General features: G+C 38.9%; 1 protein-coding gene and 1 long non-coding RNA gene across 3 annotated transcripts in view; one reads left to right on the top strand and one right to left on the bottom strand.

Annotated features, from left to right (window-relative positions):
• Positions 1-10976, top strand: part of col5a1 (procollagen, type V, alpha 1) — a 110961-nt gene extending 99985 nt beyond the window's left edge. The window contains exons 51-66 of one of the 2 annotated variants that reach the window (XM_079835157.1): positions 1248-1301; positions 1396-1449; positions 1562-1615; positions 1781-1834; positions 1934-2041; positions 2647-2700; positions 2792-2845; positions 3038-3145; positions 3228-3281; positions 3573-3608; positions 3727-3780; positions 5280-5541; positions 5937-6049; positions 7220-7288; positions 10364-10597; positions 10688-10976. In XM_079835157.1, the coding sequence (XP_079691283.1) occupies positions 1248-1301; positions 1396-1449; positions 1562-1615; positions 1781-1834; positions 1934-2041; positions 2647-2700; positions 2792-2845; positions 3038-3145; positions 3228-3281; positions 3573-3608; positions 3727-3780; positions 5280-5541; positions 5937-6049; positions 7220-7288; positions 10364-10597; positions 10688-10834 (1509 nt within the window). In that variant the 3' untranslated portion in view covers positions 10835-10976. Of the gene's footprint in view, positions 1-1247; positions 1302-1395; positions 1450-1561; positions 1616-1780; positions 1835-1933; positions 2042-2646; positions 2701-2791; positions 2846-3037; positions 3146-3227; positions 3282-3572; positions 3609-3726; positions 3781-5279; positions 5542-5936; positions 6050-7097; positions 7167-7219; positions 7289-10363; positions 10598-10687 lie in introns of both variants that reach the window. The other variant, XM_079835156.1, reaches the window with a different exon arrangement.
• Positions 10977-11395: 419 nt separating this feature from the next.
• LOC307137492 overlaps positions 11396-20571 on the bottom strand; it is an 84519-nt gene continuing 75343 nt past the window's right edge. The window contains exon 3 of the long non-coding RNA XR_013817916.1: positions 11396-15182. This is a non-coding gene — a long non-coding RNA (uncharacterized lncRNA). The remainder of the gene's footprint in view (positions 15183-20571) is intronic.

Genomic DNA, 20571 nt, shown 5'->3' with positions numbered 1-20571 from the left:
CTTTTATTGCACGCACCACAACTGACTTTTAGGTTGAAATAAAATGCTTGGTGAGCCCAACCAATCAGCATGTTCAATGCCCAAGTCCCACCCCCAAAAGTTCCTAGAAAAAAATATTACCTCACGAGCAGGGCAGTTTTGAGGGGGAAATTTTTACCCTGAACTTCATTTGGACCCCGGTTCCTTGTGTCTGAAACATACACTCTTTACAAATTTCCAAACTTCCACATGCAATGGCATAGAAGAACCATTTAGAGCAGGGGTGGACAATTCCAGTCCTGGAGGGCCACAGTCCTGCAGAGTTTAGCTCCAACCCTGATCAAACTCACCTGCCTGTAGCCTTCTAGTAATCCTGAAGACCTTGATTAGCTGGTTCAGGTGTGTTTGATTAGGGTTGGAGCTGAACTCTGCAGGACACTGGCCCTCCAGGGCTGTGTCCGAAAACCTAGGCAGTGACTCGTTGCCTCGCTGCCTTATCAGACAATGGCTTGTAAGGCAGTGTTTGTGCATGAAGGCTCCTCACAAAACTAATTTCGGACAGACTTCTAAGGCAGTGTAACAGTTTAATGATCTACAGAAAAATAGAGAGAGCTTTGGTGAGAACTAACCACATATTGAATTACTACATTAGTCATTTCTCCCCCCAAAAAGACATTTACGCACAAACTGACCAGCAAACGCAACTCTCGGACGCCATCTTTTTTTCCCAGCTCAACTGTCACAGAATGGAAAGCACAGGATTGTGGGATTTCAAAGGCAGCGAAGGATACAAATATGCTGCCTTCAAAAATCGATCAGATGAAGGTCTCTCAGGAGACAGGAAGTGAAGCTAACATTAGATTCGGACGTGCCTTGATGCCTTCCTGCCTTGAAATGCGTCCTCCGAAGGCAGCATTTTCCAGGTTTCGGACGCAGCCCAGGACTGGAATTGCCCACCCCTGATTTAGAACCTTGCAGTGAACAGTTCTTAAAAAAAGGTTTTTTTCTTAATGTGAAAAATATGCAAGTAATCTTTAAAATAACCTTTTGTGCAATTGAAAGGTTCTTTGGATGTTAAAGGTTCCTCATGGAACCATTGATGCCAATTTAGAACCTTTATTTTTTTAAGAGTGTATTATAGGTTCTGCTTGCAGATTGGTCAATAAGAATGGCCTATTGTGCCTTACTGTTAAGCAAAACACACTTATAAGACCATGCAATTATCATATTTCTGATCAAATATAGAAATGATTTGGTTTGATTTCCAGGGTCCAAGTGGTTTCCCTGGTGATCCTGGTCCTCCTGGAGAGCCAGGTCCATCTGTAAGTACTTTTAATGTTTGAATGTAGTTGTTACAAAGACATTTTCAGTTGTTTTTTTTCCAGGAAGTGACATCACTTTTTCTTCCTTCTGCAGGGTTTGGATGGTGCTCCAGGTGATAAGGGTGACGATGGAGAGGCTGGTCAGCCAGTGAGTGTGCTTTAAACAGAAACATGTCAAATGATCTCTGGTGTCGGTGTATACATTTATGTGTTTTATTTTGATTGCTGATTTTATAATGCTGTTCAATTGTTTATTACAGGGATCCCCTGGACCTACTGGTGAAACTGGCCCTACTGGTCCTCCAGGAAAGAGAGTGAGTAATGCTTTAGATATCATTTAAATGCATTGAACGCAAGTGCAAAATTAACTTTACCACACCTGGAGCCAAAAATATTTCTGACTAGCCATATATATTCATATTGCTATTAATATTAATATATTTTTTAAATAATATATGGCTATATGGCTTTTTCTTTAGGGACCTCATGGACCTGCTGGACCTGAAGGAAGACAGGGAGAGAAAGGTGCCAAGGTAACATGCAACATGCACACATTCATACACACTTCTATTACAGTACAGTCATGAGAGCCTTACTGTATTGGTTTCAATGGTTTTGTGTGTCTGAATCAGGGTGAATCTGGTCTGGAGGGTCCAGCTGGTAAGACGGGTCCAGTTGGCCCTCAAGGAAGCCCTGGAAAACCTGGTCCTGAGGGTCTGAGAGGTGTGCCTGGACCAGTGGTGAGTGATAATGGACTGACCTTTCTGTTATATGTTAATAACATACCAGGGTCATATTTCACTACAAAATCAAAACAAATATATATTGTGCATTTAAAAAATTGTATCCATAGATTTAAGATTATAAAAGATTTGAGATAGTAAAATGTTTTGCATTTCTCAACAAAAATGGTATATTAATAATACATTAAACATTAATTGATTTTTATTTAAAGATCAATGAAGCTCATTCTCTTCAATTTTCATTTGCCCATTTATTATTTATGTAGTATTTCAAATTTTTTGTATGAATGGATGAAACCTATTTTTTAAGATGATACATTTTTTAATTTAAGATTTAATTTAAGACATTTTATCCTTAATTTTCCTCATTACCGTAACATGAAATTAATATTAATGCTCCAAAATATTATTGAACAACTGCAACAAAGTATATACTGTATATGCCAAATTTTTTTCTTTTTCGATTGAAATAATACTGACAATTTGAGTAAGAATCATCCTTTCAACTTCCAAGATATAACATCAGACCTCATATACAGTTCTGTCTATGGCAGTGATTCTGATTTGGTGTTAATAAATGGATCTGTTTGGTTCTGATGTAGGGAGAGCAAGGACTGCCCGGTTCTCCTGGACCCGATGGACCCCCTGGGCCGATGGTACCAACATATTATTCCTCTGGGAATGAGTTCATTACAGTCTAAAATGACACTCCACAGTCCTCATTCTTCTTACCTTTCTCTCGCTCAGGGTCCTCCTGGCCTGCCTGGACTGAAGGGAGATACTGGTATTAAAGGTGAAAAGGTGAGAAGCAAATTCATCTTTGATACCCCTTATGAACCAGACTGTCATGCTGTCTAGATTGGTAGCTAACTAGTTTTTAGAAGCGAGCTGTAGTAATGACTTTATATGTTATTGGAACTCTGGCTAGCGTTAATGATTATGAATGAGTATGTTCATTACCGCTGAGTTTAGTAATCATTTGGGTTGTTTCAGGGTCATCCCGGTCTCATTGGACTCATCGGACCTCCAGGAGAACAGGGAGAGAAGGGAGACAGAGGACTGCCGGGTCCACAGGGAACTTCAGGACTTAAAGGAGACAATGTATGGAACACGTTTGCACACATACAGCAATGATAGCTAATATAAACGTTCTGTATTTTCATAAAGCAGTCTTTTTCTACAGGGCATTGCAGGACCCTCTGGACCTATTGGACCCATGGGACCACCTGGTCACCCGGTACCATTTTCTGACATTTCTTTTATAAAGTTTTATGATGTACACTAAAGGAAACATTTTTGGCTGTTTAAGGTTTTTGAGTAGCAATATGGTTCCCTGGAGATTAAAATTTTTCATTATATTATTGCTTGGAGTTCTGGGTTCTTTAAAATACCAGCAGTTTTCTAAAGTACTGGAGAATAAAACCCTTTTAAACGGTTCTCCTATGGCATCTTCTGTAAAACCTTTTTGGTTAGATGTTATTATTTCATATGTAAAATGTAATACATTCTTCATTTCACTTCTGTTCAGGGTCCTCCTGGTCCCAAAGGTGCTAAAGGATCATCTGTAAGTTATCTGTGTTCTTATTCTTATTTTAATTAGAAGATTCATTTATCATCTTTAATTAGCTCTGATTTATTTAGCATCCCTTTGCCTAAACCTATTTCTGGTTCTGTCTTTATAGGGTCAGACTGGCCCGAAGGGTGAATCTGGAGTCCCGGGACCTCCTGGACCCCCTGTACGTAACTAGACTCAACACACAATTGAACTATAAAAAAGGCAAACTAAACACATAAACAGGGTATTCCACTGTAAGATAACCGCATAATTTAACATGATTTTGCAGTAGATGTTACATAAGTATAATTGAGGTCTGTTGTGTGAACTGAATCTGTTAAGAGTCTTCTGAGGGATTCTGTGGATATTGCTTCCTTGAGAAAACCTGATATTTCAGATCTACAAATTGTATTGGTTCCTTTTTTACACACACTGAGTACAAAAGCTTCAGGTCGCTGAGAGAAATGCAAGTGTTCAGTTAATGTCAGTGTTAAGTTCTAATTGTTTAGATGTATAATCATAGTTATAGTTATTTTTCAGGTTTATTACTGTAGTTTTTATTACTGTTTTTTGGCCACATTTATTTGTAGAGTGAGAAATAGAGTAGGAAACAATTAGTGTGAACAATGTGATGCCCTAGCAACCAACTTGCAAACTGTCCAGAAAAGCCATTAGAAACCACCCAAAACTGCCTAGCGATGGCTTTTTAAATACCCAGGCCAGAACACCTTAGCATGCACAAAGTCACATCCTTGCAACAACTAACACATTTGCACGGTCAAGCACTACTCATGTTTTCCAACAAATGAAATAACGCACTGAAAACCACTTAGAGCATCCTAGAAGCTACTCAGAACAACTTAGCAAACTGCCTAACAACACACTAGTAACCACCCAAACGTTGTGAATTTTGCATGAGCAAGCAACACTGACATTTTCCAACAATTTAATAGTGGCCTAGCAACCACATTGCAAAAAACAGAAGTTCTTAATAATCACACGGAACACCTTAGCAACTGCTTAACAACACACTAGTACTAACCATCCAAACATTGTCGTAACACATTGTACACAACCTGGCAAATCTCTAGGAACCCAAAATGTCCTAGCAATACATTATCAACCTAGCAACTACTTAGAACACTTCAGAAAATGCCTAACAACACCCTAGTAACCACCCAAACATTGAGATGGTGAATATTATATGGATAAAAACACCACTCACATTTTCCAAATGCAACCACATTGCAAAACCCTACACTGCATGAAAACACTGAAATCCGGCAATATCCGGGCATGGTATACTCATGTGTAATTTGATGTTTACCGGATGTATTTGGGAAAAAGCGGATCAGAGTAACACGGAACAGTATATTTCCAGAAAAACCCGGAAACCTCACGTATGCGGACGTATACAGGAATCCGTGAAATTTCACGGACATATACAGCTGAAACACTGCTGGGTGTGCTAGGACTGAAGACTGTTAGGTGTGAAGAACTACCCAAAATGTCCAAGAACACCCTAGTAACCACCTAAAACAAGATCCTAGCCATCACTCAAAACACTTTTTCAACTGCATAACATTCCGAATTTTAAACCCATACTCTTTAATATTTTTCTAATGCTTTAAGTTTAAGGCATGTCATCATGTGAATATTAACGGTTGTCTTCCCGTCTAGGGTCCACCTGGTGATGTCATCCACCCTCTGCCCATAATGTCCAGCCCGAAACGGGCAAAGAGGAACATTGATGCCAGCCAGATGATGGACGATGCTGCAGATGCCAACTACAAAGACTATGAGGACGGCATGGAGGAGATATTCGGCTCTCTGAACTCTCTCAAACTGGAGATTGAACAGATGAAACACCCGCTGGGCACACAGAGTAACCCCGCCCGCACCTGCAAAGACCTACAGCTGTGCCACCCAGATTTCCCAGATGGTATTTCTCTCTCTCTCTCTCTCTCTCACACACACACACACACACACACACACACACACACACACACACACACACACACACACACACACACACACACACACACACAGTTTTGAATTTCAAGATGTGTTAATGACTGTTTTACACAAAGCATCAGTAAAAACAACATATATATATATATATATACTATACTTGGGGGCTTTAATTGCATATTGACATTTGCAGTTAATTACTATTAATTAATGGGCATATCATGTAATCCTGTACTGATATATAACCCTTTGTCGAGTACCCAACTTGAGCAGTTTTGCTGGTGATATGCGTACTTTGGTCCCGGTTTTTAATGATCAACAGTACATTAAGCTTATGATGGATCGCCCTTCTTTCTCTCTTTTCAGGTGAATACTGGATTGATCCGAACCAGGGCTGCTCCAGAGACTCTTTCAAAGTGTACTGTAACTTCACAGCAGGTGGCGAGAGCTGCATCTACCCCGATAAAAAGAGCGAAGGGGTAAGACAGCCACAAAGCAAAACACTTTGGGACGACTTCTCTGAAGTCCTGATCTAGGCTGAAACAGTTTTGATATCAGAATCACCATGCACAACAACACCTTTAAAAGTATCACACTTCAAAATTAAGATGAACACACTAAATTCAACTCACATGTCAAGTATAGTCCATGGATTCGTGAAAAACCTCCAGAGAGAAATTGTTCAGCTTATCATGCTGAGAGGAATAGACGTACAGTCTGTTCAATATGTCACACTGTCTTAAGGTCACATCTGATTTTCGCCGGATATGCTGGAGGTTTTTTGTCCACTGGAAATCTATGGGAAGATGTACCCTGCACATCAGAATGACATTGAACGGCCTGTACTTTGTCTTTCACAGACTGTATTTTTTGTTCTCATAAAACTGAATGAGGTCTCTACGCACAACTCAACTCTATGATTTATCCTGTATTAGATTCTGCACACAAGTGTGACGGGTTATTTTCCTTAATGAGTCTCAGAAGCATCACTGATGGAGAATCACTCAGTGGGGTGTGAAGGTGACTCCCACAAACAAACAGAACTAACTTCAGTGCTTCTTCAGGTTCACCCTTCACTCCAGCAGACAAACGATAACCTCCTCAGGCCTGTTCTCCCCAAGCACAAATATTTGCCTTGGCAAGCTTTTAATTCAACCCTTGCATTCTGATGGACCTCTTCACACTGGATGCAGCATTTTTGGGCCAATTTTTTTTTAGGTCGTTTTTTGTTCACTGTAAAAAAGCAAGTGCTCCATATAAATGGTTGGACCCCCTTAACAATGGATATGATAATTCATTAGTGAATATTTTTTGTTTGCTCATCACTATATATTAGATTAGCTGTTGGAATAATGTGTTAATTTACAACACAATGGCCAAAGACATTCATCCACATGTGCAAACTGGACACAAGAACATGTGAAAGCCCCCGCCTTCAACTACACTGAAAACCAGATTCCCATTGGCTGTCTCTTCTACTCTCTCATTCTCTTCAGTATTGACTCCAGCTAACTCTCTCTCTCTCAGGCCAGACTCACCTCTTGGGTGAAGGAGAATCCAGGGTCGTGGTTCAGTGAATTCAAACGTGGTAAACTGGTAAGAGTGACTCCTCTTTTTTTGTCCTCCTGAAATAGTCTCCTATTTTACAGAGCAAAATGGCTCGCTGGCCCAAAGACAGTCCAGGCACATGGTATAGTCGCTACAAGAGAGGGTCCATGGTAAGTAGGAGTGCATGAGAGAAGGGGCCCGGTGCCGAGGGTCCACGGATTCTGGGCGACCGGTCTCTTGAAGGCCCGTGCTTCTGCATGCTTCTCGGATCCCTTCATGGCCGAGCATGGTCATCATCAGAACAGTGGCAAAAAGTGTTTGCTTAGACTTATGGGTAATCTGAGGGCTGTGGGCGGAGACGTCAGTCAGTCTGTTGACCAAAAAAATGTTAAACTTACCCTAGATTTGGGTGTGAAGGGTCTGACTGATGGAATCCAACCGGTCTTCTGTTCCAGTAAGTTTGAGAAAATCACCTTGAAGTGACTGAGTCCGTTAAGACGTGATTATACATCTGTTTCAAATGCAAGTAAGATTTTTGGCATTATGGACACGCAAAGATCAAACCTCTTCCATATAAGATACCTTGTTACAGAGCCCAGTGAAAAGCAGGAAAATGTTGACTATAAATATTTAAGTTTTCATAGAAAATAGTTGTCTTAAAAACACTATTTAGTAGGGCAGCGTGATTAAGTGATGATTAATCACATTACATTTTTTATTGCTATATAATCACAACATTTTGGCCAAATTGTTTAGCCCTAGAAATGAGCACAGCAGCACATTATTTATTTTTTAAAATCACATTTTAAATCGAAATTGCAATTTTTAATCAGTAAAATCGCAATTACATTTTATCCCCAAATCATGCAGTCCTACTATTTAGCCTAATGCAGTATCATATCATTAGCTTAGCGACATGCTAACATACAACTTTATTGAAATCTACTGTAAACATTAGTTAAGATAGTAAATGTAATTTTAAGATTTAACAACACAATGAAAAATGTAATTGTGAAAATATATGTTGCATTTAAAAACAATACTTGACCACAAAATAAAACAAATTCAGAGGCAAAAAATATGAGTAACCCTAATTTATGGTGAAAAAAACAGTATCCCAGAAGTCCTTGGCTGCATCCAAAATCGCTAACCTGTTTTGAGACAAGTATGTCCGAATTCACATTACTCATAAAGGAGTAGGCAAAAAGTACGCGGTTGACCTTCTACTTCCGACAAGTCTGCACTTCACTATCCCATGAGGCCACAGGAGAGGATTTGTGAATGGCAGTGAAGCGACGCAACGGATGCTGGTAGGTCACATGACAATGACAACATGGCGAATGTAGTACTTCAAGATTACATTCATAGAACATACTTTTTTAGCGGTCGTGAAGTAATTACTAAAAAACAAAAACAAGTACCTACTCAAGAGAGTTTGCGATTTCGGACGCAGCCCTTTTAATTGCTGCCGAGGAGGAGCATTTCAAATCCGTCACTATTTCACATAAGCTGCTGCCTTAGAAGGCAGATACTAGATAGTAAGCTGTTCACTAGCGTTTGGAACAGAGCCTTTGAGTCTGTGGTGGATCTCAGTCACTTCACTGAGCTTCTGGGTTCAGCCTCTCTTGACATGCAGCTGTGATCGTGAGGTAATGTGGTCATGGGCAGGTGTTCTCCTGGGTTGCATGCATGCATGGAAGGTCAATGCATATGAGTGTGTGACGGAGCTCCTAATCGTAAGTATATTGTGTGTGTGTGTGTGTGTGTGTGTGTGTGTGTGCATGGAGCATGCGCTCGCTCTCTCAGTCAAGTCACATATGTGTGTGTTTGTGGATCAGAGGAGATGGAGTTTTCTTCTAAACATGGGTTGGTATATTCAAGAATGAAAACAAAACATTTGCATATTTTCCGTAATGCAAATGTTGCATCACACCACAAGGAGAGAATTTGCATATAAACCAGTACAACTCATTTGAATATATTAGTGAAATTCTGTGGAGTCTGTGGTGTTTATCAGCCATGTTTGAATGTTTAAATGTATTTTGGTGTTTAATACATGCAGGGAGATCTGTTCTGGGAAAAGCGTTGTGTGCTCTTACCTGACTGAGGATCAAAGTTAAACGTTTTAACCACAGATAAACATATGAGGCAGTTATTTAGCAAGGATGCATTCAATTGACCCAAAGTGACAGTAAAGACATTTATAATGTCGCAAAGATTTCTATTTCAAATAAATGTTGTTCTTCCTGAAAAAAATGATAGCTTGGCAATAATTTCACTAATTCGTTGTCTTGTTTTTCAGTAAAAGTATTTACAAAATATTTTAAACCAGATGTTAATTCTTGTTTTTTAGAGAATATATATCTTATTTTCTTATGATTTGGTAATTTGGGATTTCCCCATTGTAGACTTTTAAACCCAAATCTTAAACGGTAGTAAGCAGTGTTGTGGGTAACGTATTAAAAGTATGTTATGTAATTGGATTACTTTTTAAACCTACAACAAAATATCGAAAACAAGTTGTTTACCCATTTCTTTACTGACAGCTCTCCTGTCCTCATGTTGAGTGAAATCAGGAATAAAGGTGCAGCGGCGCGGTGTGTGCGCAGTGTAAACATGACGCTTATTGTAGTTCTAGAGCAGGGGTCTCCAAATTCGGTCCTGGAGGGCCACTGTCCAGCAGAGTTTAGCTCCAACCCCAGTTAAACAATTAAATATGTAGTGGTGTCCGAAACCATAGTGGACGTTATTGAGTGCACTCATTCAATCCCACATTGCAACGCAATAACAAGTGTACAGCCGATGTACACACAACGGCTGTCCGACTTTACGCACTCGTTTTCATTCACTCCTTCAAGTGAACTGTATTAGTGGACTAACGTAGGGAATAGTGAATGAGGGTTTAGGGGGCGATTTCAGATTCAGCCACTCATTAGCTGGTTCAGGTGTGTTTATTTGGGGTTGGAGCTAAACTCTGCAGGACAGTGGCCCTCCAGGACCGAATTTGGAGACCTTTGCATTTGCCAAAAATACAACTTTTTGTTATTGAAAAACAAATACACACGACCAGCCCAGGTGAGTTAGTTACTTTTTTAGGGAGTAACTCAATATTGTAACGTTGCCCAACCCTGGTAAGTCAGTGACCATAAAGTGCCATTGGACCGGAGGGGTGTGATGTGTAGTTTTCAGCAGAACCTCTGTCCAGCCGTTATCTAGACCGCATTGCTGTCCGCTTCTCTGTGCAGCTCTCGTACGTGGATGCGGAGGGCAATCCGATCGGAGTGGTGCAGATGACATTCCTGCGTTTACTCAGTGCCACGGCTCGACAGAACCTGACCTACAACTGTTACCAGTCGGTGGCTTGGCACGACCAGGATCCGGACAATTACGATAAAGCCATCCGCTTCCTGGGCTCCAACGATGAGGAGATGTCTTACGATAACAACCCATACATCAGAGCCGCCATCGACGGCTGCGCGGTAAGAGCCAGAGATATTTCTTTTTAGCCAGTTTAAACCGAAATCTCGTATAAGCGATGTTCTTAATGCTCCCTCTCTTTCCTCCCGCAGTTGAAAAAGGGCTATGAAAAGACTATTCTTGAGATCAACACACCGAAAGTGGAGCAGGTACCGTTTGTTGACATTATGTTTAACGATTTCGGCGGAGCAACGCAGAAGTTCGGCTTTGAGGTCGGACCGGCCTGCTTCATCGGCTAAGACTGCTCAGCGAGCACACGCGAACAAAACATATTCATTTTCTCCGAAAAACAAAACACAAGAAAGAAATAGGATGACTTATTTGTAAAGTTTTGTGTTTCCAAACAAGATACCAAAGTAAGGATAAAAGAAATTTGAAGAAAGAACGGATGTCTAAACAATGGGTTCTTATAACAGAGCAACCTTTTTAACCTCAGTGTACCCTCTGCATCACATGCAAGTTTTGAAACCGGATGAGGTCATCGCTCATGTCTCTCCCAGCCCCGCCCACTTTACGCTCATCTGACTCTTTGCCCCTCCCACAGGCTGTATAGACAGATTAGATCCATCTTTTCATTTCCCGCCTGTTCATGGACACGTAGCGCTGCGCACGTCCGGTTCGGCATTTCCATACGAGAAATCTTTTCGGTTGGTTTGTTTGCTTGGGTTTTATGTTGTTCCTCTTTCCACTTTTTTGTGCATACTTGTTTTCCATTCCCTGGAATGGTGATTATATATATAAATATATATAAATATTTTTTTCTATGTTTGTAAGTACTTTCTGTATATTTTTTTTTTTTTCTGGTGAAGTGTTTTTTTGGTTCTGGCTTCAAAACATGCATGTGAACCCATTGAGCGATAAGGACAGAGCTGCTGGTTATTGGACTTTTTTTTTTGTTTTTTTTAAATCACAATAATCGAACCCTCCGAAATAAAGAGCCTGAGGAAATTTCCAGCGAATCTGAAGTAAAGAAAATAAAGGAAATGATTAAAGTACGACAAAAAAGCAACTGCACCGAAATGTCTTATTGCAGATGTGAACGTCTTTTTTTGTAATTTAAACAACAAAATGAAATAATAAAGTAAAGAAACAGCCGTAATGTGAGCATTAATTTGCTACCTGTCATGTTGAACTGGCTTCCGTGGGACTGAGAGATCGCGTCCCGTGTGCATGAGGGGAATCTTTGATCTGATGTTCATGAATCTGTGCTTCCCTGTATCAGAAGAGCACACCGTCACACTGAGGAAACACAATATCAGTAAACTAGGTGCTATTTCCTTCTGTCTGTGGTGCTACCAATATATACCTTTTTTTTTCCTGTAACTGTTTGTTGTAACTGAAAGCGGCTCTGCGGTGATGCCCAAGTGGTTCCACGTCCCCTGTCAAAGTCCCGAGGTGGCGAAGTACTTTTATGCATGCCGTAAAATCATATTCATTTATTCTTCTCTTATCATTCCTCACTGCCCAGATTGTTACACATGGAGGTCATTTACGGTCTTCCAAAGGCTTTGCCTCACACTTTGCATTACATTGTTCATATCACAGTCTATTTACATAAGTACTTTATCGAAATGGTTAAATGGAGCACAATTACTGTTAATGCTGTTGTGTAACATGGCCCGTGTAAAGCAAAGTGTCGAAAACAAGCCGTCGCAATGAAACGCCTTTTCACGTACTAAAAGCTTTAGCATTTGAAAGCACTCCGGAGAATTAGTTTGGGACCTTTTGAGTAAATCTTTTTTGGAGGGTTCTGTGAATATTTGAAGCAAAACGCTTCGAGGAATGAATAGTTAACTCAGCTTTCCTTCCAAAGAGATTTCTCTTAATTTAAGAGACTTGAAGACCAAGGATCAGATTGTCTTGTGTGGTTATTCAAGTGTGTTGTACATTCGCTAGCGTATATTCCTGGATTTGTTGTCAATGACCAGAGCCATCTTGTTATTCATCTGTTGCCACTAAACATTTCCCTGCGCCCTTTTGTTCTGCTTTTGACCACTACTGCAAAGTCTTGCTCTCCATTTTTTTGATTGAATATGACTTGAACTGTTTCTTTTAAGAGGATTCAACATGGAATATGCAGTTTTGACACAATTTTATCAGTACGAAACGAATTTCAACCAATTCTTCTGTATATTTCAAAACCAGCGGTAATGCTGCCAATAAAGTTTATTCTGTTTTGTTTTTGTAATGTTTGTTTATTTGTTTGTTTGTTTTTGCGGTCGTGTCAAACCTGTGTACGAGCAGTTAGAAGAGGTATTGGTTTTGTGTCAATAAATTCAAGTTTACTGTGTCCACCCACCCTTGTATGTCTTTTGAAGCATTAAAACTTTCCTGTATGCATGAAATTGTTAAGCTTTCTCTTGATGTTTCGTCCCCACAGCCACAATTTCTTTTATCGGTCGTATGATACATCCTCACTCAGTGCTCAGATGAAAACAGGCCTGTCCTTCATTGTGAAATGGAGAGAGAGCGATGTGTGTTGTAACTCTCTACCAAAGCCCTTGTTCCTTTGTAGTATATTTATTGTATTATTTAAAAATAATAAATGTTAATTGATACCAGTAGTGTTCTCGATATCTGATATCAGATATATATCTTTATATCTGATAACTGTTATCAGTGTGATATATTATGTAGAGATGCATGGACCTGTGAAATGACACTTAGTGGTTATACACGTTTGAAAAAGCTTTTCTTCACATTTGAGATAAGACATTTAAACAAAAAGTGGCATACATCCAGCTGGAATGATCATTGTGTAACATCATCCTGGTAAGTATTTTGACATGAACAAAACGTCAATATTCTTGCAAACTGAAAATTGCATGTATTATAATGTAAAATAAGAAATAAAGTTTTGGACCACTGTAACGTATAAAAGAACAATCCAATTATGTAAAAATGAGAGAATGTGATTTTTGACAACCAGATCATTGAACGTAGTAGATCTACATCTATTTTTAAATACTTTTCAGAAATGCGCAAAACATTTTACAACCCTATTTTAAAGAGCACCTATCATGGCATTTAAAATGTTCCAAATATTGTTTTAGAAGTCCCCAACAACAGTTTTGCATGCATGCAATGACAAAAAAGACTTTAGTTTTCTTATAATATGCATTTATTTTTACCTGTTTTGACAGCGATTCTCAAATGATTCCTTTAGTGATTCACTTTTCAAAACCCTGCCTTTACGTGACGCTAATCTGCGGTGATTGGTCCGATGACCCAGTCAGTTGTGATTGGTATAGTCTGTGCAGATATTCTCGGAAACGGAACGCCCATCAAAGTCTTATAATGACAGTAATTTGTTAATATGTGTCAGGAGTTATGAATATGAAAACCGCGTCGGTACTGTTTGATTGTAATATGAGCCTCAGCTGATCTCATTCATAAAAAAACTCCTCACGAAGACTCGCGACAAATCAACATCCCTCCGGGCTTTTAGTTCAAAAGTGTGCAGATGAGGAGACATATTGATAGATTCTCATATGTCTGTGTCAAATTTCTAAACAGAGGAGTATTTTTTATTCAATACTTCCTCAAAATGGGCAGAAATAGCCTAATCATGAGCGATTGAGTCTCTAATGTGTTGTTTTCAATTCATACTGGCAGCCGAAGGGCGCTCTGTGCACATGTAATCCATATATGGTACAGACAGACGAAGAAGATACCATGTGCCATAATAAAAGTCCATAATAAAAGCTTCCTGAGATCGCGAAACATACATTTGACGACTAATAATAAACACTCAATCGCGACGATGTATGGTTTGTCTTCAAGCCACTTAGTCTTCAAATGCTCATCCTTGGGCAGATGAAAAAAGTTTGCTTTTGAGTCGCACTTCAGAACACAGCGTCTCGTGGCCATGATGTTTTCTAGTTTTCACTGGCGTCTTGGAGCGCAATAAGTGGGCGTATCGTATTCAAATAACTTGACAAGTTGACGTCATCTAGTCAGAGAAAAAGCTTCGGTCTTCTAACGATTCTTAAAAATGACTCCGAGTCGACTCTTACTTTTGAAAGAAAATAACTATATATACGGTGCACTGTCATATTTCAAGCTATCACAGGATGTTTTTGTTCACTTAGATCTATGTTACACACTACATGAAAGGTAAATTTCAAAATTCCATGATAGGTGCTCTTTAAGACACAGGCCTGTGATGTGAACACCAACTGTTGTTGACAACCATCAAATGAAATGATTTTTCATTTGATGGTTTTCACTTTTGTAGGCCAGCCGCAGTTCACATCACATGGTTTCTTCGACAAAGACCCAAAAGGATTTGTCCATAGGCTTTTGGATTATAAATAAATAAAGCTCTGTGATCTAGGGTTGCGCCAATAGACGATATTACATGTGCTCAGAGCGCTCCAACAGCATAAACAGCTCAAAACACTCACTGCCAATAGAAAACTATTAAAAAAGGCCCCTCTCACCGTAAAAAATGCATTCTATCTGATCAGGGCCTATGTGTGCAAGACATAGACCGTAAAAAAACATGTCCTACCTTCCACTGAAGAAAAGTGAAGTCACCAACGTCCGAATATGGCGCTGACTCCTTGCGCAGATTTAGGACAGAGTCTGCGCAGTAGAGAGCAGGAAGTAGAGCCACAATATCAAAACCCCGCCCGCACACTCACAGATGCAGAACAATTCATTATGTTGGTGTAATAAACAGTTATGGAAATGTAAAGAAAATGTAAAGCTAAAGCTCCAATCTCCTCCCGAAAAATGTCCGTTGGTGCCTCAGTGACAACTTCATAACGTCACACCCCTCGTTTTTATAGCATCAACTAACTAAAACCAAACTTATTTAAAAAAACAAACACTTGAAATGAAATCATCGTGATAAAAACTGCATAAAATGATAGAAGCCATCTTTAGGATTTTTGTTTTTTTGTAATTTGATTAGGGCTGCCACTAAAGACTTTATCACAATTTTACTTAAAAACATTTAATTTAACTTGAAACTTTGGCATTCAGTAGTGTACTATAAAAATGTATAAATGTAAACAAGCCCTTGACAAAATGTAATACTAAAAGAGTAAAAATGTAAAAAGGTACAAATTTGTAAACCAACTTAACAAAAAAGAAGAGAATATCAGCAAATACCTTTTATATAGAACAGTGTTGTTACAATACCAAAATTATGACTTTGATACGATACCAGACTAAAATACCTCGATACCGATACCATGGCAAAAAACAGTCAAAGTAATTGAATAATATGACAGAACTTACTAATCTTTTTTTTATCAATTGTTTTATTTTTAAAACCCTAAAAACTCACTTGGCCAGCATGTTCCTGCCCTGCTTTTTGACCCTTCTCCCCTCTTTATTTAAAAATAATAATTAGGGCTGTCAAAAGATTAATCGCGATTAATCGCATCCAAAATAAAAGTTTGTGTTTACATAATATATGTGTGTGTACTCTGTTAATTATAATTTATATATAAATACACACACAAGCATGTATATATTTAAGAAAAAAATATTTGTATATATAAAACATTAATATTTATACAGATTATAGATTATATAAATGTATATACAGTCTATACATGCAAATATTTCTTAAATATATACATGAATGTGTGTGTATTTATATATAAATAATAATTAACAGAGTACACACACATATATTATGTAAACACAAACTTTTATTTTGGATGCGATTAATCGCGATTAATCTTTTGACAGCCCTAATAATAATATAATAACAATAACTATACATGACAGTGTGAACATCCTTACAGAGATGTTTGCAACAATCACATTATTATCAATCATGTTAACACTAACTACTATTCTGAACAGGTTGGGATGACGAAATCTTACTTCATGATACGAGTAATTTCATATTTTTTAAATGTAATTTTATAATTACAATATAGATATTTTATTTTATTTTATCTTTTTTTTTTTTTTTTTTTAAATAAGCCAAAATGTAAATTACAAACAATGACAAAAACAGAACTTCATTTCCAGCTACAGTAGCTCTAATTAACAGTCGCATTCAATAAAGAAATTAAATAATCAAATGTAAAAACAAAAATGCATAGTCACTCTGTAAATTAACTATACACTGATTCTTAATAAATATATTAAAGTTATTCAGTCAAGCTAGGGGTGATTTTCTATTGTCTTTTGTTGTTTGATTAACATTACATCCCACAGAATATGCGTTCTGGCCCTTTAAGAGCTGCACGGACCAAATTCATTGTAACATCCGATTTCTCACTCAACTCTGTAGTTCACTAAAGACATATCCGACTGTGTTTACCTGAATACTCGCCAGGACGTGCGTTTTTACATATGTTTGACCATTCAAACCCAATAATCCGCGAAACGGACGTCGCGATCTGCCTGAGTGAAAGGCTGCGCGCGCTTCAGGTCAGAGTCCGGCAACGCGAGCACTTTATTTTCTAATGCAAGCGTTTCTGTTGCTTTCTTTTTCCTGAGCTGCCTGTATATATTTGTCTGTTCTGCTTCCATTGTTTAGTGAAGGGTGGAAGCACAGCTCACACACACGTCCTCACTCCTGCTGTCACACATCGATGCAAATTAAGAAATACTGCTCTTATTAGGCCCCAATCAGACACAACGCATTTTTCAGGTTCGAAATGCGAGGCGCACCGCACTGCGGTTTTTTTTATGTTGCTAGGAAACCCCCGAATCAGCTGTCCTGTCAGTCTCATCAAGGTAACGGTCACCATATTGGAAGGCCCGCCTCTCCATTCATTCGATTGGACAATAGAAAAAAAACTGCAATGATGTCGGCCGCTTTTTCGCTCAGAGTTGATTTTTTTTCAACTTCATGCGCTCAGAGTGCTCCTTCTAAAACGCGAGGCGGCCGGGGTGCATAAGCAGCGCGCATAACGCTCTCTGCCAACCGAAATCTATTAAAAAAAGGTGCCTCTCGCTACAAAAGCGTGTTCTGTGTGATCGGGCCCTTAGAGTGCTGTCATTTTTAAAGTACCGGTACTAATAAAATTTCATATCGTACCCAACTTACCCAGTCGATTAAAAATATTGATGTCGACTAATCATCAGCGTCGACGCAGTTGATTGTATCGACCAATCGCGACAGGCCTAAATTTGATTGTTTAGTTTGTCTCGCATCCATTCAAATACATGGAGGGGCGGGGGTTATGATCTATACTGGGACCAACCACCTGGGGGCGATCGAGACACTTTGGCTTCAGTGTTCAACACAAGTGCGGCAGGCTTGGTGCAAGAGTGCAAGCACCAGCAATAAGTTGCTGGCTGCAGTTCACTTAAAGGCCACAGGTGTCGCTAAAGGGCTTCTTTTGACTGATAGTGAGCACGATGTGACGTACACAGTACAGCTTGGCCAACTAAAGTACTTACAGCTAGCAAGTATGAAGATATATGATCCGTCTGAAACATAATTAGAGTTTTTTCCTATTTGCCCAATATTAATTATAAATCAAGTCAAGTTCTTTCTCTACAACAGAAGGTAGTAAAGTGCACAGAGACAGCTGTAATAACCCAGAGCTCAGTGACTGGAGTCTTTTTCTCAAGAGCCCCGTGTCACTGGCCTAGATCCATCTCAAACAGCCCCGACTGCAGGACGGAGCGCCGGAGCAGATAACATTAACATATCCAGCACGTCAGCCCGTCTCAGCTGTGGAGGACCAGAATCACACTGCTCGCTGTTACTGATCCAGTAAAGAAGTCAACTTAATCTTAAGCCTCTGGTTGACAGATCTCGTTTATCCAGTATTACCTCTGATGAAAGTGCACAAGGTGTTTTTGTCGGGCCTAAAATTCCTACTCTTGCCAAATGTATTCAAGTGAAGTTTTGTGGTTTGCGTAATTCCCTTCTGAAATATCAAACAACTGACATCCAAAGTGAACCAGTGAGAAATAAACTAGCTACACCGACCATTCAAATTACATCAGCAACAACACCACCAGCACAGAACCGCAAAGGCTGCTTAATTCCTCATTTATGCAACCTATTTCCAAAAATAATTATTCTATTCCCAAATCAGTGGGCATGTTCAGAACGGTCTGCTGCCATAATACCTTGTACAATTACAGTATAGGGGGAGAGTGGGGTAAGATGAGCCAGTGGGTAAGTTGACACACCCCCTTTATCTTGGCAACTGCACACTTTTATTGTCATGTGACCATATATTTTGGAACCACCCATAATTTCTGCCAGACTGTGAAAAGGAGAAGCACATGGGAGGAGCGGAAGGCACCTATTTAAAAACTGGTTTTGGCTTGTCAAAGTAAACATTTTGCATAACAGATGTAATGGCTGTTGCATCAAAGCAAATTTGTCCAGGTCTAAAATATTTATCATCCATATTGGGGATTTAGCAATGTAAAAAAACAACAACATGCAAATCATTTAGCTAAATATGAACCTGAATTGGTAAGCTAGCTATTTTTTAATTAAGCCTGCGTTTTAACTTACCCCACCACAAGGCACTGTAGTTAAGTTCAATCTCTATGTATGCACTATGTAAAAAAATGTCAGTAAAATATCCAAAAACCACTAGGCCAGTGTTATTTATTTTGTTCAGTTGAGTACTTGCAATATCCCAAATGTTTCCAACTATTTGTAAATTGTGAGAAAAATGTTTTTAGTTTGAGCTTATTTGATAGGAACAATGTACACGTACACCAAATCCTTCTCTAATAAGAACCAGATGCTAAATCATTTTTTTTCCTCAACAAACTCTGTTTAGGCTTGTTTCAGAATGGTCTGCTGCCATAATACTTGTATTTATAGTAGTTTAAATATATTCAAAATAGCCTAGCAGTAAGTATGATTTGTAGTTTATTTTAGTAGCCATGCTATGTGCCAGTCTGAGTGCGATGCACTCTTTCATTCTGAGTTGGAAGTCGCAATGAGCAGTTTGTGGAGAAACGCGATTATAACTCATTTTGAATTTAGTATTTTATGTTATTTTTATACAACAATTTCTCAGCTTTCAAACTGCCACTTTTAAGACTCAATACAGCCACCTCAGTTTAAACTGGAGCTCAGAACGCTAGAGAACTGATTCCTCTTTACAACAATTATTTTTAGCACGAAATAGGCAAATAACTATTAATAAACATCAGAAATTATGTTTAAAGAGACAGCAAAACTCACGGAAATGTGTCGATCTCTAGAGTAATCGCCAAAACGTGTTTCTCCACCATGGAAATGCGTAAATAAAACAACTTGTGAAAGACCTGTCACGTGACGTCACATTTACCTCAGGAAAGTCATTCAATGTCCATTGCTCGTTAGTCAGGGGGAAAAATATATTACACTTATTTTGCTAAAAGTTAAGGCATCTTATACAAAACTGGATCAAAACCGTCAAAACAATGTTTCAACCGTGGAAAGACATAATAACATATTACATGACGACGTTTACAATAGCCATTCAAGGCATTTTGAAAAAAACTGGATTAAAATACAAAAACATGTATCCATATCGGAATTACTGTAAACATGCAAAGTAATGAGGTCATGTGGGGATAACAGAATATAGGCCTACTGGTTGAAATGTTTAGTGTTGCATACAGTTTCACATACTACATTCAATAAACATAATAGACAGTATGCAGTATATAAGAGCAGTATGCCAGTATTTATTTCTGAAAATAGTCTTGTATAGCTCTTGTTGAATAAAATTTTTCTTGAGAATTAGGCTACTGATCTAAGCAAAGAGGACACCATGAAGGATAGCTACAGAAATAAAGGTTGCTATAATTTATGTACAGTATGAATGAAAGAATAAAGCTGTAACAGAAAACAAGGCCTTTAGGAGTGTTTGAAATGAATGCACACATGCTGCGAGGACACCGGGGCGCGATCACTCTCACAGAAAGAAAGCGAGAGAGAGAGAGAGAGAGAGAGAGAGAGAGAGAGAGAGAGAGAGAGAGAGAGAGAGAGAGAGAGGAAAGCTTTGAAATAGAAAGTGCACCTTTGACGATATTA

Source organism: Gobio gobio, assembly GCF_949357685.1.
Source record: "Gobio gobio genome assembly, chromosome: 14".
Taxonomy (NCBI): Eukaryota; Metazoa; Chordata; class Actinopteri; order Cypriniformes; family Gobionidae; genus Gobio; species Gobio gobio.
The sequence above is the reverse complement of the archived record's forward strand: the minus strand, read 5'-3'. Positions and strand labels throughout refer to the sequence as shown.